Source organism: Grammomys surdaster, unplaced genomic scaffold (genome assembly GCF_004785775.1).
Source record: "Grammomys surdaster isolate TR1022 unplaced genomic scaffold, NIH_TR_1.0 241, whole genome shotgun sequence".
Lineage (NCBI taxonomy): Eukaryota > Metazoa > Chordata > Mammalia > Rodentia > Muridae > Grammomys > Grammomys surdaster.
This window is the reverse complement of record NW_021604686.1, coordinates 3,755,889-3,778,585: the sequence shown is the minus strand read 5'-3', so window position 1 is coordinate 3,778,585 and position 22,697 is coordinate 3,755,889. Positions and strand designations below refer to the sequence as shown.

The following is a 22,697-nucleotide window of genomic DNA, read 5'->3' as shown; positions in this document are numbered from 1 at the left end:
CCCTTTTGCCTCTTGCCTTCCCAGTGTTGGATTAAAAGTGTGAGTGCTCTCAGAATCCAGAAGAGGCCATCAGGTCCCCTGGAACTGGAGTGGTTGTGAACCAATTAATGTGGGCTCTGAGAACATAAGTTGGATCCTCTAATAAAAGAACAGCTGCTGTCCTTAGCTACTGAGTTATCCCTTTAGCTTGTTGTGCTTAGTAAGACAAGACCCTGTGCACCCTAGGCTGGCGTTAAACTTGACATGTAGCTGGGGAAAACCTTGAACTCTTCATATTAGCCCTACCTTCCAGTTGCTGGGATTATATCACCATGCTTATTTAGCCCCATTACTTCTTAAAACACCTTCCCTTCTTTGTTTGTTTTGTATGGGAACGTATGTGTATGTACTTGTGGCAGTGTGAGTATATGTGTGGAGGTCCAAGGCTAACATTGGAAGTCTTAGTCTCTCCTCCGATGAACGTCTGCTTCAGCTGCTTTAGCTGGCCATCTTGCTCCAGGGATCCCTGTCCCTGCATTATTTATTAATACTGGGGTTATAGGTGAATTATCTTTCTATATGTGAGTGTTGAGGGTCTGTATGCACTGCAGTCTCATGTTGATGAGCTGCTGCTGCTGCTGCTGCTGAATGTTATTTCTGTCCTTTATTGATCCAATTTCCATTATACTCATTGGTGTTTTTATTTGACACTTTTTTTTTGAAAGATCTGCTTATTTTCAGTAGTACATTTTCCTTTTACTTTCCACTTAAAAGACTTTTATTTATTTTTTAATTTATTTTTATTGGATATTTTCTTTATTTACATTTTAGATGTTATCCCCTTTCCTGGTTGCGCCCCCCCCCAGCCCACTCTCTCCCTCCTCCCCCTGCGTCTATGGATTTTTAATGTTCTTTTATTAATTTGTTTATTTTTATGGGTTGTCTGATTTTTACCATCTTACGTCTGTTGAAACCTTCAATCAGGATTTTATTTAATTTACATATTTTTTTCTTTTTAGGGATGGGGAGGTAAAATTAATACCTTTCAACTATACAATTTCTAGCTTAATAGTTTTCTGATGATTTTATTTTTTGAGAGACTTTGCTGGCTTTATATCATAATAGCTTCATAAATGGTCGTGTTAACTCAAACATTTGGGCTCTCACAGGGAGTTCTGTTGTTTGCTTTCCCTCAAATGTGGAATGCATTTTGTTCCTCTCTTTTCCTCTCTTTATATTAGCTACATAGTCTTTAGTCAAAAGTGGGACATTTTTTGGATAGTAAATTGTGCTGTTTTCTGTACTGCCCTGCTTCCACTTCTCTCCTGTATAAGCTTTGACAATTTGCTGAGTTGGTATTTCTTTCTAGAATAGTTTAAGTGTCTTTACCAGTCATACAATGTAAATAATGCAAATTTGTATCTCCAACTCATAATCCTCTTTTGCATTTGGGACTTTTGTATCTTAAGACTTGTCAGGCGGCCTTGTATTGCTTTGTATGGGTCTTGTATGGGAAGTTGAACGACCCTTTCACAGGGGTCTCATACCAGATATCCTGCATATCAGATATTTGCGTTGCGATTCATAGTGACAGCAAAATTACAGTTATGAAGAAACAACAGGCCGGGCAGTGGTGGCACACGCCTTTAATCCCAGCACTCGAGAGGCAGAGGCAGGCAGATTTCTGAGTTCAAGGCCAGCCTGGTTTACCGAGTGTGTTCCAGGACAGCCAGGGCTACACAGAGAAACCCTGTCTTGAAAAACCAAGAAAAGAAGAGAAGAGAAGAGAAAAGAAAAGAGACTTGTCAGGCATTTCCATGTGTATATTCATAGATTGCACCTTGTCTGGCCTACACCATTCTCAGTCATCACCTCGGATTTGCTTCTCAGGTTATCACTAGGTGTTAAGGACTTTGTGAATTAATAATCTTGAATGGTATTCTTGATTTGCCTTTCTCCTATCTTTAATACTCACTAATACCAAATTTAGTTTGTTCACTCTAACATCTTCCAGGCTACCCCAAGGTAAATAGATATTTTTTCCTTTCTATTCCTATTGCCATTAGCATGATCCAGGTCATCTTTTCCTTGCTGGAAGTTTGCTGTTGGCTCCTAAGTGATTTTTTCCATAGTTTCATGACCTTCTGTTAGTATTTTACAAATGCCGTCCTCTGCTGTTCACCGTCTTACTATTTTCCCTATATTTTCTGTTGAAGCTGTATAGGGACTTGGTCTCATGAAAATATTGTGTACTTTGCTTTTGGTTTTGATTTTGACTGTGTTTCTGCTGCCCCCTGTCTATATCATGGTTACTAGGCTTTCTGAATCTTTAATTATTCTAGTGTGTTCATCCTTTGAGTTGTTACTCAGGACTTGGTTTGATTTTAATTTTGATTTGGTCAGCATCCTATAAGTTTCTAAATTTACCCTCTATTTCACTTATTTTTATTGCTGCCTGTACTTAAGAGCTGCATGAGCCAAAGTTACCTTGCTTACGTGGACTGAATCTGTAATCATCCCCTGAGTAGACTGATCCTTTGGAGTCTCAGTACTTTTTAGATTATTAAATCACCCCCACTTCCTCTTCATCATCCAGGGGATTAAATACTGTGCCTTCTGCATTCTAAGCCTACTCTCCACCTCCACGCTATTTCCCTATTTCAACTCTCAGATTTCTTATTTGTTTCTCAGTGTCGGAGATGAAACATACAGGGCAACAATGTGGGAGGCAAGGACCCTACCACTCAGTCACATCTCCAGTCCAAATAGTGGCAATTGGATGCATTCACTATTTCTTTTTAATGCCTTAGCATCTTTGAATAAGTACTTGAGGAAATATATTATCATCACTATCGTTGGCCTTCAAAAAAAAGCTCATTAAAAATTCATTTACCATCAAGACTATTAGCCGGAATGGTCTTCCCTATAAATTAGCCTCATCTAGATTTATACAGATGATATAGTTTGAGAATATTTTTTTCACTAGTTTCTTCCTTGATGCCTTCATGAAATTATTATCATTCATTACTTATAACTAAATGTGTTGTTATTCATTGTAATAGTTTTTTTTAAATTAAATTTACCTGCTTAGGGTCTCAATTTATTTCAATAGATATTCATTATATATTCTAGTATCTAAGGATAAAAGCAAACTTTTATCTATATATTATAAAATCTTTCAAGATGTTCAAGTAGTATATTTACTCCCATCTTTTTTATGACAGTAGCAGCTCATCTTGTAGCCTAGGCTGGCCCTGAACTCAGATTTTCCCGGTCAGCCTCCTGGGATCTGTGACTACCAGTATATGCCACCATGTCTAGCTGTTTCATTGCATCTTGACGAACCAGTTCTTTTGGTTGTTTTTGTTTGTTTGTTTGGTTTTTTTTTCGAGACAGGGTTTCTCTGTGTAGTCCTGGCTGTCCTAGAACTCACTCTGTAGACCAGGCTGGCCTCGAACTCAGAAATCAGCCTGCCTCTGCCTCCCAAGTGCTGGGATTAAAGGCGTGTACCACCACCACCTGGCTTAAGTAGTTCTTAATAACTCCCTATTTAATATGAAGTAATTGTTATCTTTATGCTATGCTTCATCTTTATTTCTAAGCCTAACATAACATGTGTATAATTACTATACATTATTAATTAAACTCTATGGCTGTTTTCTTTTTGTCACTGATTCTTTTTAGTTATGTTTTGCCAGTGCTCTTAACGGTGAGTCGCCTGTTTTTTGCCAATTCTTTTCATTTAAGTGGAGTGATGTACTATATATTTTTTAAATTTTTTACTATTGTATGCACATGCTTATGAGTTTTGAGTGATGGCACACACATGCCACTAAGCATATGAGAACGTCAGAAGACAGCTTTTTTTCACCTGTCACTTTGGTTCCAAGGATCATCAGACTTGCTCAACTGAGCTGGCTTGCCTGTATTCTTTAGTGTATGGATATGTTCCTCATGGGCATGGTGTATGTGTGTCTGTCTGTAGTTGTTATTGTTGTATGATGTTTGATTCTCTGCATAATAGAGACTTGAAGTTTTGAGTGGTTTGTTTTTGGCCAGTGTATAAAACTTTAAAGAATATTTCTATACACCATTTCCTTAGGTTATATCTGGACCAAAGTATCTTAAAAAGTAGACTCAAAGTATCTTAGTAGTAGATTCTGCCAATTTTTTTCTAAAATGTATGTATATATATTCCTCACTAAATATGAGAGTTCTTTTCTAGTCTTTTAGCCATTCTTGTGGGAATGTGGTTTTTGCAATATTCTAGTAGACAATATATAGCATTCTTTTACATTTATATCAGTTTAAAACATTTTTTATTACAGTTATTTTATTGTGTATGCATACCATGACACACATGTGGAGGTGAGAGAACAACTTGTGGGACTTGCTGTTTTCTGTACAGGCCTTGGAGTTCGAACTCATCAAGGTTTTGATAGCTTGCCTTTACCTACTGATTTATCTCTCTAGCCTCCCATAGCTCTTTTAATTACGTACTTATTGGAATAATCTTTCCATTCTTAAATTTGGATTGGTCTATTATTATAGCAACTTCTATCGTGTATGTTAGAGTACCACCACCACAAATGACTTGCCCTGTGTCTCTGAGAGATGATTTACTTTGATGAACAAAGTTTTCATTATATCTAGATAGTTTAGATAATACATGGTTTAGAGTTGCTTGTCTTACAGTAGAACAAAATTAATCCCCCTTTATTTCTCTGCAAAGAAATGTGCAGAAGTATTGACTTTGATGTTCTAAATAGGAAATTTAGCATGAAAACCTTTGAAATATAAAAATTAAACCATTTGTCAACTTTTGGCAAATAATGCTGGAGAAACAATATATTGTTTACTGATAAGCCCAAGTAATTTAAACTTCTAAAATGTTACTTAACAACTGTTACCATAAATAAAGAGTAAATAAGTGAGTGTTAGAGAAGCAGCACAAGATGGCGTGTGGGGAATGACAGGTCTTTGTTCATCACTCAGTTTATTCAGCCATGTAACCGAATTACAGGGAGTTACATAGAGGGATACTTTGACTATTGGGTTTTGAAAACCTTTATTTGTGTGTGTCTGTCTTGGGAGAATGAGAGGGATAACTGAGTTTTTGAGGTCTTTGGGATGTTTTGTGAGATCTTGTTTCAGGAAAGGAGGGGTGGTTATATATTTACAAATTTATAGAAATGGTGAATGAGAGTTATATGTGATATTTAATTTCTGTATTTGTTTGCAGTTTCATATCAAAGGGGGAAAGACTCAAAAGGAAAATTTTTATTATTGATATTAAATTATAGAATAAAGGGTTTTTTTTTAATTTATAGTTCTTTATATGCATAAACACTATTTAGTAATTGTACTAGTTAGTTTTATATCAACTTGACACAAGCCTTAGACATCAGAGAGTAGGGCGCACCAGTTGACAACATGCCTCCATAAAAAGGCAAGCCTGTAGGGCTTTCTCTTAATTAGTGATTGATGTGGGAGGCCCAGCCCATTGTGGGTGGTGGTGGTGGTGGTGGTCGTGGTTGTGGTGGTGTTTGCTGTTGCTTTGTTGTTACTGTTCTGCACCACACACACACACACACACACACACTTCATTATTTGGCATAGTTTTTTGAGATTCACTCTGTGGCATGAATCGCGACTTAGACTTTTTTTATTGCTGAGTTGTATTCCATTAGAGCTGTTTCTACATTTTTGTGAGTTTTTGTCATGAACGTTGTGTGTAATATTTTGTGGGGCATCCATTTTTAATCCAAGTGTGGGATAAGGAGGGAAGTTGAAGAGGTTTGTAATGGTGGTGATACTGTATTTAACTTGTTGAGAAACTGCCAAATAGACTTATTATTGTTAGACTTTGCTTTCAACATGAACATGAAGGTTGAATATGAAGCCCCCATTTGGTCTGATAAAAATACACTTGAAGGTAACCTAAACCTGTGGTCTCTTGGAAGGGCAGGGGAGGATAGGAAGCTGAAGAAGAACAAAAGGGCTGGGCATGACGGGTATTAAATGGCTCATACCTTTAATTCTCAGCACTTGGGAGGCAGAGCAGGAGATCTCTGTCAATTTAAGATGAGCTTGGTGAGTTTCAGGACAGCCAGAAGTACTACACAGAGAACCCTTATCTTGATAATAGTAATGCTGCCGCGGCTGCTGCTGCTGCTGGCACCGCCGCCACTGCACTCAAGGATCAGACTGTATGCATGTGAAGAGGTTATTTTGTCCATGGCTGTCTCCCACTACCACACTGGTTTTAATACCACCTAAAATCCAGCAATAACAACCAAGCCCTGATAGTAGTGGTTGGCCCTGGTTTTTGAATGTGCTTGCCAAATGCTTACCTACTTAGCTATGTCTTCTGTTCTTGCACCATTTTCCTGTGACATTAAGAAGGATGTTTTTCATTAAACTAATGAGACTTCAACTTCACAGTTCCTTACTTTCTTGCTGTTGTGTTGTAAGTTACGGAAAGTGTGCAGATGTGTATAGGACACACAGAAAAAACCAGGTTGCTGCCTGTTTTTCCATTTACCTGCCAAGAACTGCCACATGAAGTCAGCTCTCAAAATTATACACAGGTTATCACCAAATCTGGGTCCATCCTTTAATACTCCTGTTGACAGCATCTGTTTTATTTCATACAATGAGTTGGGTGTTTAAAGAAGGTAGTCAATAATTACAGAAAATCTGCAAGGACCACAAACTTGCAGTCTTAAGGCTACAACATGTACTTGGCAAAATAGAATATTGAGAATATAGTATATGAGGAAATTATTTGTCCAAGTTAAATTATAGGAACTTGGAAATCACTGTTACGACAAATAGTTGGATTGATTGATAGTGTAGTTTGATATTTTTGACTTACATAGTTTTATACCATAGCATAAGCAGTTTTGAAGTTACATTTTCTTTATACACGTGGTTAAACTTAATAAACCTGAACTTAGTAACTTGTTTTATTGTTGGTTTCAGGCGCCTGATCACAGATTCAAAAGTTAAATTAAAATATCAGCATTTAATCACAAATAGCTTTGTAGAGGTAAGTGGTTTATGTTTAATTTTAACTTTCAAAATTCTGTTTATTAATAGAAATTAATATTAATAAATATTAATAGAAATATACTTTTGAAATGTCTCACAGTGTAGCCTTGGCTGGCCTTTTAACTCGTCAGTATTTACCTACTTATGCCTCTGGGTGCCCTGCATCTGAAATACTAGTTTTCAAACTAAGAAGAACCTGTTACCATATTTAGAGTACTAACTTAAAAGAATCATTTTGAGCTGTGCTGATTAAAGTACCTTTTTTTTTTTTATTTTTGGTTTTTTGAGACAGGGTTTCTCTGTGTAGCCCTGGCTGTCCTGAAACTCACTCTGTAGACTAGAACTCTGAAACTCTGAACTCACTCGAACTCTGAAATCCGCCTGCCTCTGCCTCCCAAGTGCTGGGATTAAAGGCGTGCGCCACCACTGCCCGGCTTAAATTACCTTTTTAATAGTAGTTTTGTTTGTTTGTTGTTGTTGTTTTTTTTACTGTTCTTTATTCTTGGCAAAGAATTGCACTATGTAATTGCATTCCATAATCATGTTGGGTGTCCTAACCTTGTTCTCTAGTTGTCTTATGATTCAGTGCCAATAAAGAATACTGTAGTTACTGGGCTAGAGAGATGGTTCCAGAGGACCCAGGTTCTAGTCCCAGTGCGTTCTTATATCATCACTCACTAACATGGTTCACAGACATACATGCAGGCAAAATATGCCCCCACACACATATAATTTCTTAAAATTATTTATTTTATACAGTTTTTTATAGACCAGTTGTCAACAACTTATGGCTTGCTTGTGTTTGTAAATAAAGTCTTATTGGAGAGGTAGTTACAGTAGTGCATGACTTTAAAACTCCAGCAGTGGCTGGGCGGTGGTGGCACAGCCAGGGCTACACAGAGAAACCCTGTCTCAAAGAACCAAAAAGAAAAGAAAGTGCCAGTGCCCATTATAGTAATGTCAGTATAGCTTAGTATTTTTGTTAATGAAAATAGTCTTTATCTGTGTTAGAGATTTAACTATAAAACTGCAAATTAATGTATATTGTACCTTTTGAAATGATCAGTGTACTATTAAGTTTTGTCTGTACCAGTTCTATGCCCAGCCAGTACATTGAGTTTTGAAGCCTAGTACAGAATGTTATTTAAGGCATGCTGAAGTGGCTAGGTCAAGAGAATCGCAAATCTGAGGGAACTCTGGTCTACCTAGTGAGAGACAGAGACAAAGAACAAAATTAAATACTGTTTAAGTCTCTGTGGGATTTGTAGGTACAATGAAAGATAGTTCTTAACGTTTTATAGAATTGAAAGTTGAAGGTAAGTAACCTCTGAGGGTCTGGAGATACAGCTTGGTGATAGAAGGCTTCCCTGTCCGATAAGAGATGTGGTCCCCAAAACCAAAGTAAGCAAATAATGAAACCACAAACTCTCTAGAGTTGGGGATGTCATTCAGTTGGTAACGCACTTGCCTAAGATATGGTCCTGGATTTGATTCCCAGAATTCAAATAAATAAGTTGCAAGAATTGCTTAACATAAACTTCAATGTAATCTGCCATAGTTTTAACAAAGTAAAATAGAATTACCATATATCTCCCCAGATGCAAAAAGAAAAGCTAACACTTATTTCTGATTAAAAGATGATAATTATGATAAAATATTACATATTATATGTATTATAGAAGACTACAGCAGGTTTTGTGGTTTTGTTATTTCTCTTTTGGCCTCACTAGATGTTGTATAGTTTCACTTGCTAACGTTTTTAAGATGTTCTAATTTGTGTTTCAGTGCAACCGACTGTTAAAGTGGTGTCCTGCCCCAGATTGCCACCATGTTGTTAAAGTCCAGTATCCTGATGCAAAACCAGTTCGATGCAAGTGTGGCCGCCAGTTTTGGTAAGCAGGTGATTTCCTAGATGAGGGAAGTTAATATAGGGTTTTTTTTTTTCCTTCTATCTTTTCTTTTTAATCTTGATTTATAAAAATGGGAAACTTCATGCTGGGAAATAAATGATACTAGTTAAAAGTAGTGTTTATTTCTTTTAAGTAAGAAACAAATCACATGTTAAGTTATTGTTCTGTCCTTAATGCTTTTATCTTTTGGAGAGGTGTGCGTGTATATGATAGTGGGGTGTGCTTTGTTTAAGGCAGTCTTCATTTCATAGCCCAAACTGACCTGAAACTCATGTTAATCCCTGCTCAGTGTCCCAAGTGCTGGGGTAAGCATGTGGTATCATATCTGCTGAACGTATTGTTCCTTGTGGGGGAATGAAGCTATAATTATAAATTCTTTATATTTCACTGTAACCTTTAATAAGAGAAAACTTAAAAGTCTGGGTTAGTTGCCCCTTTTTTTCAAACATTCAGAAAGTATTTATGTGTCTGCGTGCTTGCTTGCTTAGGAGTACTGTCTTATATGCTTGATAAGGGTGTGGTTAATGGCAGTGCTGATCTATCTAAATTACTGTTTGTTTTATTGTATTTTATTCCATCTGGCTCTTGCCACATTCTTTATTTAACTTGTAGTTTATTTAAAAATAATACATTTCCTTGATTTAGATGTATTTTTAATCTAACAAGAAGAAAATATGTAGATAATTTTGGTTCTTCAGGCCATTTGTCTTGGTAACATGGGACTTTAGAGTTCTATAGTATACTCTTCTCTGTCTGAACACTAGATGTCATTTATCAGGAATTTTTTAACACCAAAGATTGGAGAACATCTTAGTGTCTCTGAAGAGTTTGGCTGGCTTTTTTTTCCTCTCTTAAATAAGTGTATAGCCTGAAATTTTCTCAATTAGAAAGTTTTTGTTCATTTTTTACATCCAAGAACCTAGCTGTATCTTCAGCAATGTTTATTCAATCAAGTATTCACTTTCATTGCCCATTTCTACCTTTGCATAAACAGGATGGTGCAGACAGTTAATTACGTCAGGTTCTACTTTTTTTTTTTTTTTTTTACATTGAATAGTTGTCCTCTAGTTTGCAATAGCATGTTCCTCATTTTCATCAGAGATATCACCAGAATGACTTCCTTGGCCTTTGCTCCACACACCTTCTTCTTAGGACTGCTTCTGTACTCGCAAGATGACTGAGGCTGTCTCTACACCTCTTCCTTCATTATCAAGTCCCACCACAATCAAGATATTTATCTATATATATCTATTCAAGATAATGTCTGTCTATCTCCCTCCCTCCCTCCCTCCCTCCCTCCCTTTCTCCCTCTTTCTTGTTTTTATTTTTCGAGACAGGGTTTTTCTGTGTAGTCCTGGCTGTCCTGGAACTCACTCTGTAGACCAGGCTGTCCTCGAACTCAGAAATCCGCCTGCCTCCCAAGTGAATGTATTTCTTTCTAACACACACATTCCAACCCCTGCCTATTAACTGTGTTCCAAATCTGCTTCCTCATTTTAGGCTCACTTCTCATTAGCAATATCCTCTCTTAGCCTGGTAAGCTGCTATAACAAAATACCAAGATAATCTAGTATTTACATGGCAAGAATTTATTTTGCAAGCTGGAAAGTCCTGCGTCAATGTGCTGGTGATTACTTGTGTTGGTGTACATTTACTTTTTGCTATATAGAGGTCATCTTATGAACAATCTCACATAGGAGAAGGAGCAAGGCAGCAGTCTTCATTTCTTTGTTATAGTGTTCATGAATGCAGTCCCCATGACATAATTACCTTACAAATGCCCCTAGTATATGTGTGTTGGAGTGGACCAGGCGGTTGTGTGTGTGTTTGTTTGTTTGTTTGTTTGTTTGTTTGTTTTTGAAAGAGGAATCTCTCTACATAACCCTGGCTGTCCTAAAACTCATTAGTAGATTAGACTGGCCTCTAGAAGTGCTAGGATTAAAGGTGTATGCCATCATGCCCAACAACCCCTCCCTTTTAATGCTATCTCACTGGTGATTAGATTTCAACATTGGAATTGGATTTGGGCTCATAGAGAATATAGCAAAAAGGTAAAATGATCTCACAGTCTTTAAAAGAGAAGGAGCAATGTAGATGTTTTGCTGGTATTTTAATACTGTTCTGATTCTTTAAAAACAGCCATAGAATTAATAAATATCCAAATCCTTAATTAAATAGCCAAAACAATTAATAACCAAAGAGCAAATAAATTCACAAATGCATAAGCATGAATAAAATGCAAATTGTATTGATAAAGATCAACGGTGTGTTGGTAGTTTAGAGTTTAACCCTGTGATGTAGACAGGTGGTCAGTGTTTTGTTTGCAAGAGTTATGACTTGAGTTCCAGAACCACACAAAGCTAGGTGTCCTAACATGCACCTTTACTCCATGTGTTCCTCAAATAGAAAGCAAAACCAAGAGAATCACTGGGAGTTTGTGAGCCAGCTACCCTAGTATACACAGCAGTGAACAGTAACAAAGGGAAGAGAGAAGACCCTGTTTCAAACAAGGTCAAAGATGAGGAAAGACATTATCCTCCAACTTGCAGATAGATATTTTACTATGGCACACATGTGCCTGCCACCACACATAAAGTTTACCTTTGTAACAAAACAAGAAGGTGAAATAGATTACATACCTACTTTCAAATTTATTTTTAAATAAAAAACATTCCTCTTTTTTGAAAGATTTACTTAATATAGTTAGATATATTTATGTATATGAGTATTTTTCCTGTTTGTCTGTATACTACTACATGCATTCAGTGTCCTCAGAGACCAGAAGACGGTATCAGATCTTTAACTGGAATTAGGAATGGTTGTCAACCACCATGTGGGATGTGGGTGCCCGCAGTCAAGTGTGGGTCTTCTACAGGAGCAACAAATGCTCTGACTGAGCCATGCTTCCTTTTGTTAGGGAATGGATGTGGGATACACTTGAAGCCCCTCAGTTCCCTGTCCCATCATGTTCCCTGTGTCTACCTTGTTAAAGAAATAATCATTTTCTTGACCTTTTAGTATTCTCTTTGGCAAACAAATTTTCTTTTGACATTCTTTAAATTACTTGATAATATCATTAATCACTAATTTCATTTTGTATAAGTTTATTAAATTTGTTGACACTTCCATATGTATGGAGTGCATTTTGATACTCTTGCCCTTTACCACTGCAGCTCTACAGATCCCACATTCATATCTTGCTTTGTGACTCATGATTTCACCCTGTGTAGTTTGCTATTAGATTGGTGGACTCCTTATCAGTGAGTGCACTTTTGTGTCCTGTTGTGTCCCCCCATTTTGAGACAAGGTGTTATGTGGCCTTGAATTATCTATTTTCCCTCTCTTGAAACCTAGGACTCAATAGCTACCCTGCCCATAAGCGCTTATTTTTCCTTCATTATTCCATTTATGCTTAGTACTAGAATTACAGGTGTGAGCCACCATGCCTGTTTTGGTTTTTTGTTTTTGTTTTGTATTGCTTTATTTTGCTTTGAATAGATTGGCTAATACCATTCGTTTCTCTCTGTGGGGCTGAGTTTAATCTGTTCACATTATTCAAGGATTTGTCTCTTTGCTTCTAATGTATTGTATATTAGTACAGAGTTGTGAATTAATCTGCAAATTCAGGCCTTTGTGTTTTAGCTAGAGTACTGAGTGAGTGAAGGTAGACCACGTATTGATGAAGCGTTACTAGAAGCTCAGTACACTCTGAGTGAGTCAAGCAGAAATGACTGTATAGTTGTTATCAGGGCATGGCTTCATGTGTTTAGTCATTCTTATTTCATACACACTGAATACCTACTACATGCTGTTTCTAGTACATACTAATCTAAAAAATTCACTATAAAATAAACACACTCCTTGGCTTGGTGTTTCCCAATAATGTGGAATTTGCTGACAGTACTGGGGAACTATAGAATGTGAAATGGTTGATTTTTTTTTTTTTTAACTTACACTAAGTAGGATTAATTATTTAAATTCTTGGTGTTCTTTTCAGCTTTAACTGTGGCGAAAATTGGCATGATCCAGTTAAATGTAAGGTGAGGTTGGTTTTTGTTTTTAAGGGAATTATACGTTTTTAAGATTTGATTAAAGATAATAGCTGATGACTTTGTTCTAATTAACACGGTTTTATTCTTTTCATTTCAAGTGACTGTGGCAGATAGTCTCTAAGTGCATCCCTTAGTGTCTTAGGGCTCCCGTTGGTTCTTAGAGTATCCTTGGATAGGTCAACTCAGCTTTTAGGTTAATTTGACTTTTCCTCAACGTTCCAGATTCCACACTCAACTTTAACCAGTCAAAATTGTTGTTTGGTTGGTCCTATATAAATGAGATTTTATAGCTACAAATTTTCCTACTTCAGATTATGTCTATTGAAAATGGATTGCTTCTTGAGTCTTAGATTTAAAGCTTGCCTTTTAAGTGCTGAAGTAAATGGCTATCCTTAACTTAAGCGTAGTTATATTCTAACAGTTGTTATTTTCAAATAGTGGTTGAAGAAGTGGATTAAAAAGTGTGATGATGACAGTGAAACTTCTAATTGGATTGCAGCTAACACAAAGGTTGGTTCATCTGTGTATCTCCCCTGACCCCACCCCAACCCCACCTGTTGATAATGAACACGGATATGGGTAAGTGTGTAAGCATTAGAAAAAGCAGTGTGAGTTTATGTCAGTATGGGCCTGTGATAATGTTTATCCACCCACCTCCTAGGGTTGCCTATTTAGTCACTGTCAGGTGCTTATTTTTTGGAGTAGCTGTAAAGCAGTAGTAGTTCTTTTATTGTAAAACACTGAGTTTTCCTGTATAAGTTAATTTTGCTATCTTGACTGCTTTGCTGCTCAAGTATGAGGAACTGAGTTCAAGTCCTCGACACCCATGTAAAAGAGCTGTGACCATGTGTGCCTGTAACCTGCAGTGCTGAGATTCAGGAATGGTGGATTCCCTGGGGGTCAGGGAGTCAACCTAGCTGAATGTGAGGAACCCTAGATTGAGTGAGTGTCTCAGGAATAAGACTGAGAGCTGTAGAGCCGGGCACCCAGCACCATCTTCTGGTCTCTTGTACACACAGTCCGTGGACACACAGTGTCGGCATCACTCGCATTTGTAAAGGTGTTTTTTTTTGTTTGCTTTTTGTTTGTTTTTTGTTTTGTTTTGTTTTGTTTTTTTAAGCCAGGCATAGTGGCACACATTAATCATTGCACTTGGGAGACAGACACATCTCTTTTGAGTTTGCGGACAGCTTGTTCTACATAATGAGTTCTAGGACAGCTAGAGCTTTATAGAGATAGCCTATCTCAACAACAAACACCTCTTAAGTATGTTTTTTAGAAAAATGGAAATTTTGAGCTTCAATATGAATTAAATTTGAAAGTCAAGATCTGATTACCTGCTTACCTGACTCTGTACACCAAATTGCTTATGTATGGATCCTGTGTGACTTAGAATTAGTTTCTTTGTTATTTCTATTTTGTTGTTTATTCATGAGACAAGCAGGAATAAATAACACCATTACAAGATTTATAGATTTATGGTGCATCTAAAGCCCTGAGAACAGTGCATGGATAGGTACTCTGCAGCTAGGTGACTGTACTAAGCAGTATGTTGAGTAAAATACTTAACCTTCAGTAAAACTTACTGTGTGTTTAAAAGTATTTTGATTGTTTTACTTGGGTGGAGAGATGGCTCGGCTACTGCTCTTCCATAGGACCTTGGTTCAATTCCCAACACCTGCATGGTTGTTCACCACTTTCTATAATTTTCTCTTTAGAAGATAATGATGCCCTGTTCTGGTTTCTGTAGGCAACTTACACACAGATGGCAAACACAGACATAACCCATAAAAATAAATTTTAAAAAAAGCATTACATTTTGTGTCTATTAATACCCAGTAATAACCAGATGGTGATAGTGCACCCCTTTAATCCCAGCACAAGGGAGCCAGAGCCAGGTGGATCTTTGGGAATTCAAGGCCAGCCTATCTACAAATTGAGTAGAACTGTTAAACAGAGAAATCTTGTCTTGAAAAACACAAAGGAAAAAAAAATCAAACAGAAAACCAAAAAGAGCCAGTAAGAATAATATACTTTACATTTAATGGCTTTACTAGATGCTTACTACTTTTTAAAGTAACTTATATGTATGCACTCTAATAAATGAAATCTAGAATTAGCCTCTGTCCTCAATGGTATAGCATTGACACCAACTCTATAGTTTTTTTCCATAGGAATGTCCCAAATGCCATGTCACAATTGAGAAGGATGGTGGTTGTAATCACATGGTCTGTCGTAACCAGAACTGTAAAGCAGAATTTTGCTGGGTGTGTCTTGGCCCTTGGGAACCACATGGATCTGCCTGGTAGGTTGGACAAATAGTAGAGCACGGTCATATAATTACAGGATGTATACCACATACAAGTGAGATTTCTGCCTTTGATTATCATCTGACAAGCTAAAAAAAATTTAATATGTCGTTTAGAGAAGTATTTTCAAGAGAACCACAAAGAGGTATTTGCTAGTCATATTTCTCATAGAAATTAATAATTGAGATTTCATTAGTTGAAAAAGTTGGAAACAGTAAAAGGAATACTGTGAACAGGGGTCAAGTAATGTTTTCATGATTTTAATTCATGATTTTAATTTTTAGTTACCTTGTCTGACATGTTCTATAGGTAGAAGTTGTAAACTAGAGTTTATTAGCAGAAATTTAACTTGTGTGTTTTCCTTATCCTCCACATCATTAAACAACAGTTTTGTTGTCTAACTAAAAATTGGAAAGTTACTGAACAAAAATCTGTATTTTTAGCTTCGATTTAATAGGCTTGCATTCCTATTGGGAAGAATAACCTAGAGCTGGGAAGTAGTGCTTCAGATGGCCCTCTATTGTCTAATTTTCTAAGTTTTTCAAGGCTGACATTTAATGCAGGATGCATATGCAGATGTTAATTAACTGCACCCACTGAGATGAGTTCCAGGATGCCCTGTGAATACCAAGTCGGGCATGCTCACGTCATGTGCACTAGTATAGTATTTGCATGCATGGTCCTCCTCCTGCGTATTTTATTTAAACTATTTCTCGATTACTTACTTAGCATACAATAAATGTTTTGTAAACAGTATTATTTAGAGAATAATGACAAAAATAAAGAAATCTGTGTGTCCAGTACAATTGTGACTTTAGGTATCTTTTTTTTCCCTCCAGTAAAGCTTGTTTCCATGAATGCATAATCCTTGAATACGAAGAAAGGCTACCCTTGTTAAATGGCATTGTTCCATGTCCTTCTATACTAATAGTTTTTTTACATGCCTATTTATTTGGGAAAGTGTAAGTTAAATTGTAGATGTATTTTGAGAAACACAGGAGGCGCTAACACATTTCCTGAAAATGTTTCTGGGTATTATAATATATAAATGACAAACTTTTTTTTTGATTTGTATTACCTTCCTGTTGACTCCATACTAAGTTGGAGGGGATAGGGAAAGTTAGGAAATAGGCTGCATTGTAAAGTAGTGTGGATATTGTGAGGATTTAAGTAGAAGCGGCATGGGTTTGGTGAGAAGGGTTTGTATTGTGTGCTTTACGTACGTCGTCAAATAATTCTGGATAATCGAGAAGAGGCTGCAGGGTCAAGACAAGATAAAGGAAATATGAATTTGAGAAAAAATAGGTCTTTGCTTTTAGTTAATTGGGACTTGTATTAGTTACTCTAATTAAAGGAATAATAATAAGGATTACTTCTAAAGCTAATTCTAAGGTAAAAACTAGTTTGTTAATGGCAAATTTTGCCATTGTCAAAGCTGAAGACTGATTCTGTTTTAAGACAGCATACTGTAGACTTCCTAGAAAAGTAAAATAAAGTCTGTATGCTTTTGGATGCAAGCCTAGTAAAAGGAGGAAGAGGGAATAGAGGAGAGGGTTGGAAGACCTGTGAGTTTGATGATACCTCTAATTACAAGTTAAATTTTAGGTTATTTAAAGCAAAAGAGATAGACCACAGACTGAATGGTGACCTGAGAGAGAAATTGGGGAGGGGGAGGGCGTGACTGTTGCTCATTGACCTTGAAAATGTACCCTCCTTTGTTTTCTGTGTATGTTTTAAAATGCCTCTGACTTGTCAAAACAGAATTCCAAGTAGCACCAACTGTTATTTGAGTTAGAAATATACATAGATCCTAAATAGTTGGTTCTGCTAGCCTTTAAATCTGTGCTAGTTTTGGAAGGGAAAAATCTCATGTTAAGATGTTGCTTTAACATACATTTTAGGAAAAAAAAAATCACAAGGAGCTAGGTGTGGCACATAACCACTAATTTTAGCAATCAGGAGGCAGGTGGATCTCCAAATGACAGGCTAGCCTGGTCTATATAACTACTTCCCAGGCACTCAGAATTACATAGAGAGACCATGTCACAGAAACAAACCAAAAAGAAAAGTTAAAAGGTTTAGAAGATAGGAAAAAGAGAATGTTAATAGTTAACCAAGATAAATCAAAGGTAGTGAACTTTCAATTAAATTAAGCAAATTATTATGTTGAGAAGTATGAATGATCAGGTGAAAATTAATATTAAATCATTAAATTGTTATCTGTATTACTTTAAGATCAATTGTGGGTTATTTCTAAATAATGTGAAATAGGCTTGTGTCAAAGACTAAGCAATTAAAAGTATAATTTCAAATTTCTATAAATAATATGAACCATATTATTTCCATAAAATGTTTGGGTTCAGAAATTTGTAGCCTATTCAGGAAAAATAGGCAAGGATATTTGAAATTATTGGCCATTTCTTGGAGTAAGCATAATAGATTTTTATTTTTCTTAGATGAGTATCTTTAAAAGATTCTTGAATCATGCCCCCCTTTCTTCCTTCTGATACAAATTTTTTTTTTTTTGTAAGAGATCATCTTATCCCTAAACACCTGTTAAAGCATATAAGTTAAAGGAAGGTATTGAACACACACACATACATAGACAGATACTTTCCTCTAAACTGCTTTCTGATAAATATTGGTTAGGAATCAACGATAATATATTTGTATATTATGTATGCATAGAAATACATCACACTGAGACATTTCTGAAAGGCTAAGGTTCATGGCAGAGCATCTGCTTAGCATGTGAGAGGCTCTCAGTACCAATCCTTAGCGCCATGTGCACACACACAGAGTGACAGAACAGTTCTGAGAAAGTTGGTAAGTCTGTACATCAGCTTAATAGAAGATTTGCATTTTTCATGTGTGTGATTGTTTATCACACAGATGCTCACTCATGGTTCAAAAACTGTCCATAAGGCCAGAAGAGTCCATTAAATAACTTGGAATTAGAGTTCCAGGGTGCTTTAGGCTACCCATTGTGTGTACTGGGGATCAAACTCTGCCCCTCTGCAGAAGTAGCAGGTGCCCTGAGCCATTGAGCCATTTCTTAAACCTTAATGCAATTTACTTGTAACATCTAAATTAAACTTTTTATTTGGGATAGAGGGAGGGATGACATTTTTAAAAGTCTTCCTATAGCTCTAATCCTGCCCTGAACTGCCTCTATGCATTAATGAACTCTGAATCATTCTTTGAAAGTCCACTGCAATTCGTAGTTAAGCATTAAATAAATACCCCAAATTAGAATATAGTCTCTAATAAAAGGTATAGAGTAGCCAGGTATCATAGCATGTACCCTTAATCCCAGCACCTTGGGGCAGTGCCAGGCAGATCTCTGTGAGTTCTGGGTCAACCTAGTCTATGTAGCAGATCTCAAACCATCCAGGGCTACTTAGTGAGAACTTGCCTGGACAACAGCTAAAGGTGTGTAGTAACAAGGACAGACGTGCAGCGTCTCCACTCTGAGCTCATAGTTCTCTGGACGTATTTCCTTCTCCTTCCCTCATTTTTTATGTCATTCAGTTTTTAGAGATGGCTAATAAATCATAGTAGTATGCAAAGTCCATAGCACAGACAACTCTTCGGTAGTTACTTGCTGCTTGTTGGTTCCTTGGTTTAAAAAATGAGAGATAGAGTGAGTAGTGGATAGGGTAGGAGGTAAGATGATCTCTTCAGAAGTGGAGTCAGACGTTCAGGCTACATGTCAAAAATCAGCTATATACTACAATGTTTTCTAGTGGTTTTGGTTTAGCTGGTTTGGGATAGGCTACCTAGAAGGTGCAGAATTTCCTATTACTTCATGGAGAATTGATCTGATATTTTAGGCAATTGAAATATTAATGTGGCCAGGCAGTGGTGGCGCACGCCATTAATCCCAGCACTTGGGAGGCAGAGGCAGGTGGATTTCTGAGTTCGAGGCCAGCCTGGTCTACAGAGTGAGTTCTGGGACAGCCAGGGCTACACAGAGAAACCCTGTCTCGAAAAATCCAAAAAAAAAAAAGAAAAGAAAACAAAAAAAAGAAATATGTGTTTGGAGTATGGTCAGCCCTCCCAGTGTGCTTTATTTAGTCTTTTATTTCTATTATTTCAACAGTAGAACCATTTGACATCTCAGTTTATCTATTGTAAAGTAGAATGCTGATTCTAAATAATGACTTAGTACAGTTAGAGTACTACATTCTTTTCACTTTTTAATTGATTTATGATTTTCTGAAATCCTCTTTAATTTTCTTTAAGGTACAACTGTAACCGCTATAATGAGGATGATGCCAAGGCAGCACGAGACGCCCAGGAGGTGAGTGAGCCACAGCAGCACAGAGCAGCCCTGTCGGGCTAGGGATTTCTGACACATGTTTTTTGGGGGTAATTTTGCAAGAAACATTCAGGTCTAAATTGCTGTAGACACTACAATAAATCCTAAATGTCTTACAGTTAAAAGAGACTCTTTTTATACTACTTATTAGTTCATTTTTGTTTTCTGAAATAGGCTTTCTAGCCCAGATTGGTATCAAACTTAAAGATACTTCTGCCTCTGCTTCTTCCAGAGTGCTAATTATAGGCATATGTTTTGTGCTTAGTCTATTTTGTTTTGTTGTTTATTTTGAGACAAGCTCTTTCTTTGTACCTTGAATTCCCAATCTTATCTTCCTGAGTCTGAGGTTACAGGCTTGTGCCAGTCATGCTCTTTGCTAAGGACAGTTGAGCTTGTTATGTTGCTTATTATTTTCCGGTCGCAGTGGTGGTGTGGTATTAGTACTCACTTCCACATTCTGCTCATTCGTTGTTCATGTAGTTCTCGTAGGTCACTTGATTTGAAACAGAATCTCAGGAGTTGGGAAATTTCCTGTCATAGTATAGAAAAATGACCTGCTATTAGGGTAAGGATTCAAACAGTAGACAAACAGTAGATTTGGATTTATAATACTTTGTTTTTTTTTTTGTTTTGTTTTGTTTTGTTTTTTTTAAACCTCAGAATTTTATAATAGCTGTAGAACCAGTGTTGTTTTTTTTTTTTTATGGTTTTTGGAGGTTTTTTTTTGTTTGTTTGTTTGTTTGTTTTTAATGGTTTTTTCGAGACAGGGTTTCTCTGTGTAGCCCTGGCTGTTCTGGAACTCACTCTGTAGACCAGGCTGGCCTCGAACTCTCGAACTCAGAAATCCGCCTGCCTCTGCCTCCCAAGTCCTGGGATTAAAGGCGTGTGCCACCACTGCCAGGCTGTTTTGTTTACTTAGCCATTTTTTTTTAAATTGAAATTCCTAGAGACCAAAAAAAAAAGGCTGTTTTTAAATGGCTTTCCCAGCTAGATATAATCGAAAACATGCTTTGCAAATGTTTGGTTTGTTCAATTTTTTAAAAGGCATTTATATATTTTAGGCATGCCATATTGTTGTGTGTTTGTAATCCCAGTACCCTAGAAGTTTGAAGGAGCTTTGAGTCCAGCCTTTGGCTACAAAACAAGTTTCAGACCAGCAAGACTCCTCCCACTCAACACACACACAGCCCTCTAATCTTTTTAATTATTGGTAGGAATAAAGAGCACTGTGTCTTTAAATTACAAATAATGAATGTTTGACAAATGTACGTGATTCTTTTGAGGGCGGAGGTCAAATAAAGCCATGCCTGCTGGCACAGATGTAACCCCAGCTACTTAAGAGCGGAATCAGGAGCATCCTGAGTATAAGGCCTGCTTGAGCGACAGAAAGTTGATCGCCATTTAGTGGGTTGGAAGCAATTCAGTGAGATTCTGTTTCAAAAGGATGCTGTCTGTCTGTGGAACTGGAGAGATGGCTCATTGTTTAAAACTCAGCTTAAAAATGCAAGAACTCAGTCAGACAGTGGTGGCGCACGCCTTTAATCCCAGCACTTGGGAGGCAGAGGCAGGCGGATTTCTGAGTTCGAGGACAGCCAGGGCTACACAGAGAAACCCTGTCTCAAAAAAACAAAACAAAACAAAAATATGCAGGGACTGAAATTCCGATCTTAGCATCCACATTTCAGCTGCCTGTGATCCTGGCATTTAGGAGGCAGAAACAGGATTCCTGTGGAGAGCTAGCCAGCTAGATTAGCCATAATCAGCAGTGAGAGTCCATGCCTCAACAAATAGAAAGTGACCCAGAACTTTGGCTCTTGACACAAACACACATACACATGAAGAGTAAAAGAGGGCCAATGAGATGCCTCAGTAAGTAAGTTTTATTTGCTTTATGACTTTCATAATTGATCCACTGTAGAAGGAGGCAACTGATTCCTGAAATGTTAACTCTGACTTCACACGTGCACATGCATGTGCACACGCGCGCGCGCACACACACACACACAGTAGGAGGAATCCCACTATTGAGTTTGCCTAGTACGTACAAGGCCCTGAGGTGGGAATCGGATGCTCCCTGTAGTCTGTATGATCTCCACTGTGATGACTCAACTCTGTGTTCCCCCTTACTGCTAAGGAAGTCATAGGCTTTAACAGGAGAAGGTGACTGCTTGAAAAAGCTTTACTTACAAAAAGCAGTTGGTAGCTATATTCGGCTGGTAGGCCAATTTGCCAGTTTGGGTTATTTTGGGAACTCTTTTTCAAATCTTGAATTTGTTTCTCATTCCAGATCCTGGCATCTATTAGAAAGCTTTTGTTATTTGTATCGAAAATTTTCTTCTTTGATTTTTGAGGGTTTTATTTATCGGGTTGTTGTTGCTGTTGATATTGTTGCTGTTGTTGTTGTTGTTGTTGTTGTTATTATTATGTCAGTATATAGTCTTGTCTGGCCTGGAGACCAGGCCAGCCTAGAACTCAGATCTATGTGCTTTTTCCTCCTGAGTGCTAGGATTAAAGGCATATACTACCACACCTAGCTTCATTGAGTTTTAATGAGAAATAGTTTGAGAATCATCAAGTATATTAAATAATTAAATATTGTGGTAATATGATAGTTGGGGTTCCTGTTAGATTTTGGAAATTTGACAGATTTGCAGATAGTAGTTCTTAGTGGAAAGTTGACATGCTAGAGGATAGTTTGCACATATTTGCACGTTGGCATAATTTTTAGCTCATAATCATTGGTTTTGTACCTACTTGAATCTTAAAATAATACAGCTTTGCCAGGTGTGGTTGGTGCGTGGTGTAAATACAGCTCTGGAGAAATGAGAAGCAGAAACAGGAGAATCTTGATTTCAAGGCTACCAGAGCTCATTCCCAGACCCTCTCCAAATAGAAAAGTTGCAAAACAAAACACTGTTTCATTTGACTTTTTTTCTTCTTCATTTTTTGAGTTGCTTCAGTGTTGTGTATGATATTTGGGCATGTAATTGAATAGTTGGGAGGTGTGTAGATTTTATGTTTAAGAGACCAATTATATAGACAGACCTTTTTCTTCCCTCCCTCCCTCCCTCCC

The 22,697-nt window shown here is 37.2% G+C and overlaps 1 protein-coding gene across 1 annotated transcript in view; it reads left to right on the top strand.

Moving 5' to 3' along the window:
* Window positions 1-22,697, top strand: part of Arih1 (ariadne RBR E3 ubiquitin protein ligase 1) — a 98,376-nt gene that overhangs the window by 64,177 nt on the left and 11,502 nt on the right. Inside the window, exons 6-11 of the mRNA XM_028774452.1 lie at window positions 6,964-7,030; window positions 8,818-8,924; window positions 12,940-12,982; window positions 13,433-13,504; window positions 15,169-15,299; window positions 19,549-19,606. Of these exons, the coding sequence (XP_028630285.1) occupies window positions 6,964-7,030; window positions 8,818-8,924; window positions 12,940-12,982; window positions 13,433-13,504; window positions 15,169-15,299; window positions 19,549-19,606 (478 nt within the window). The remainder of the gene's footprint in view (window positions 1-6,963; window positions 7,031-8,817; window positions 8,925-12,939; window positions 12,983-13,432; window positions 13,505-15,168; window positions 15,300-19,548; window positions 19,607-22,697) is intronic.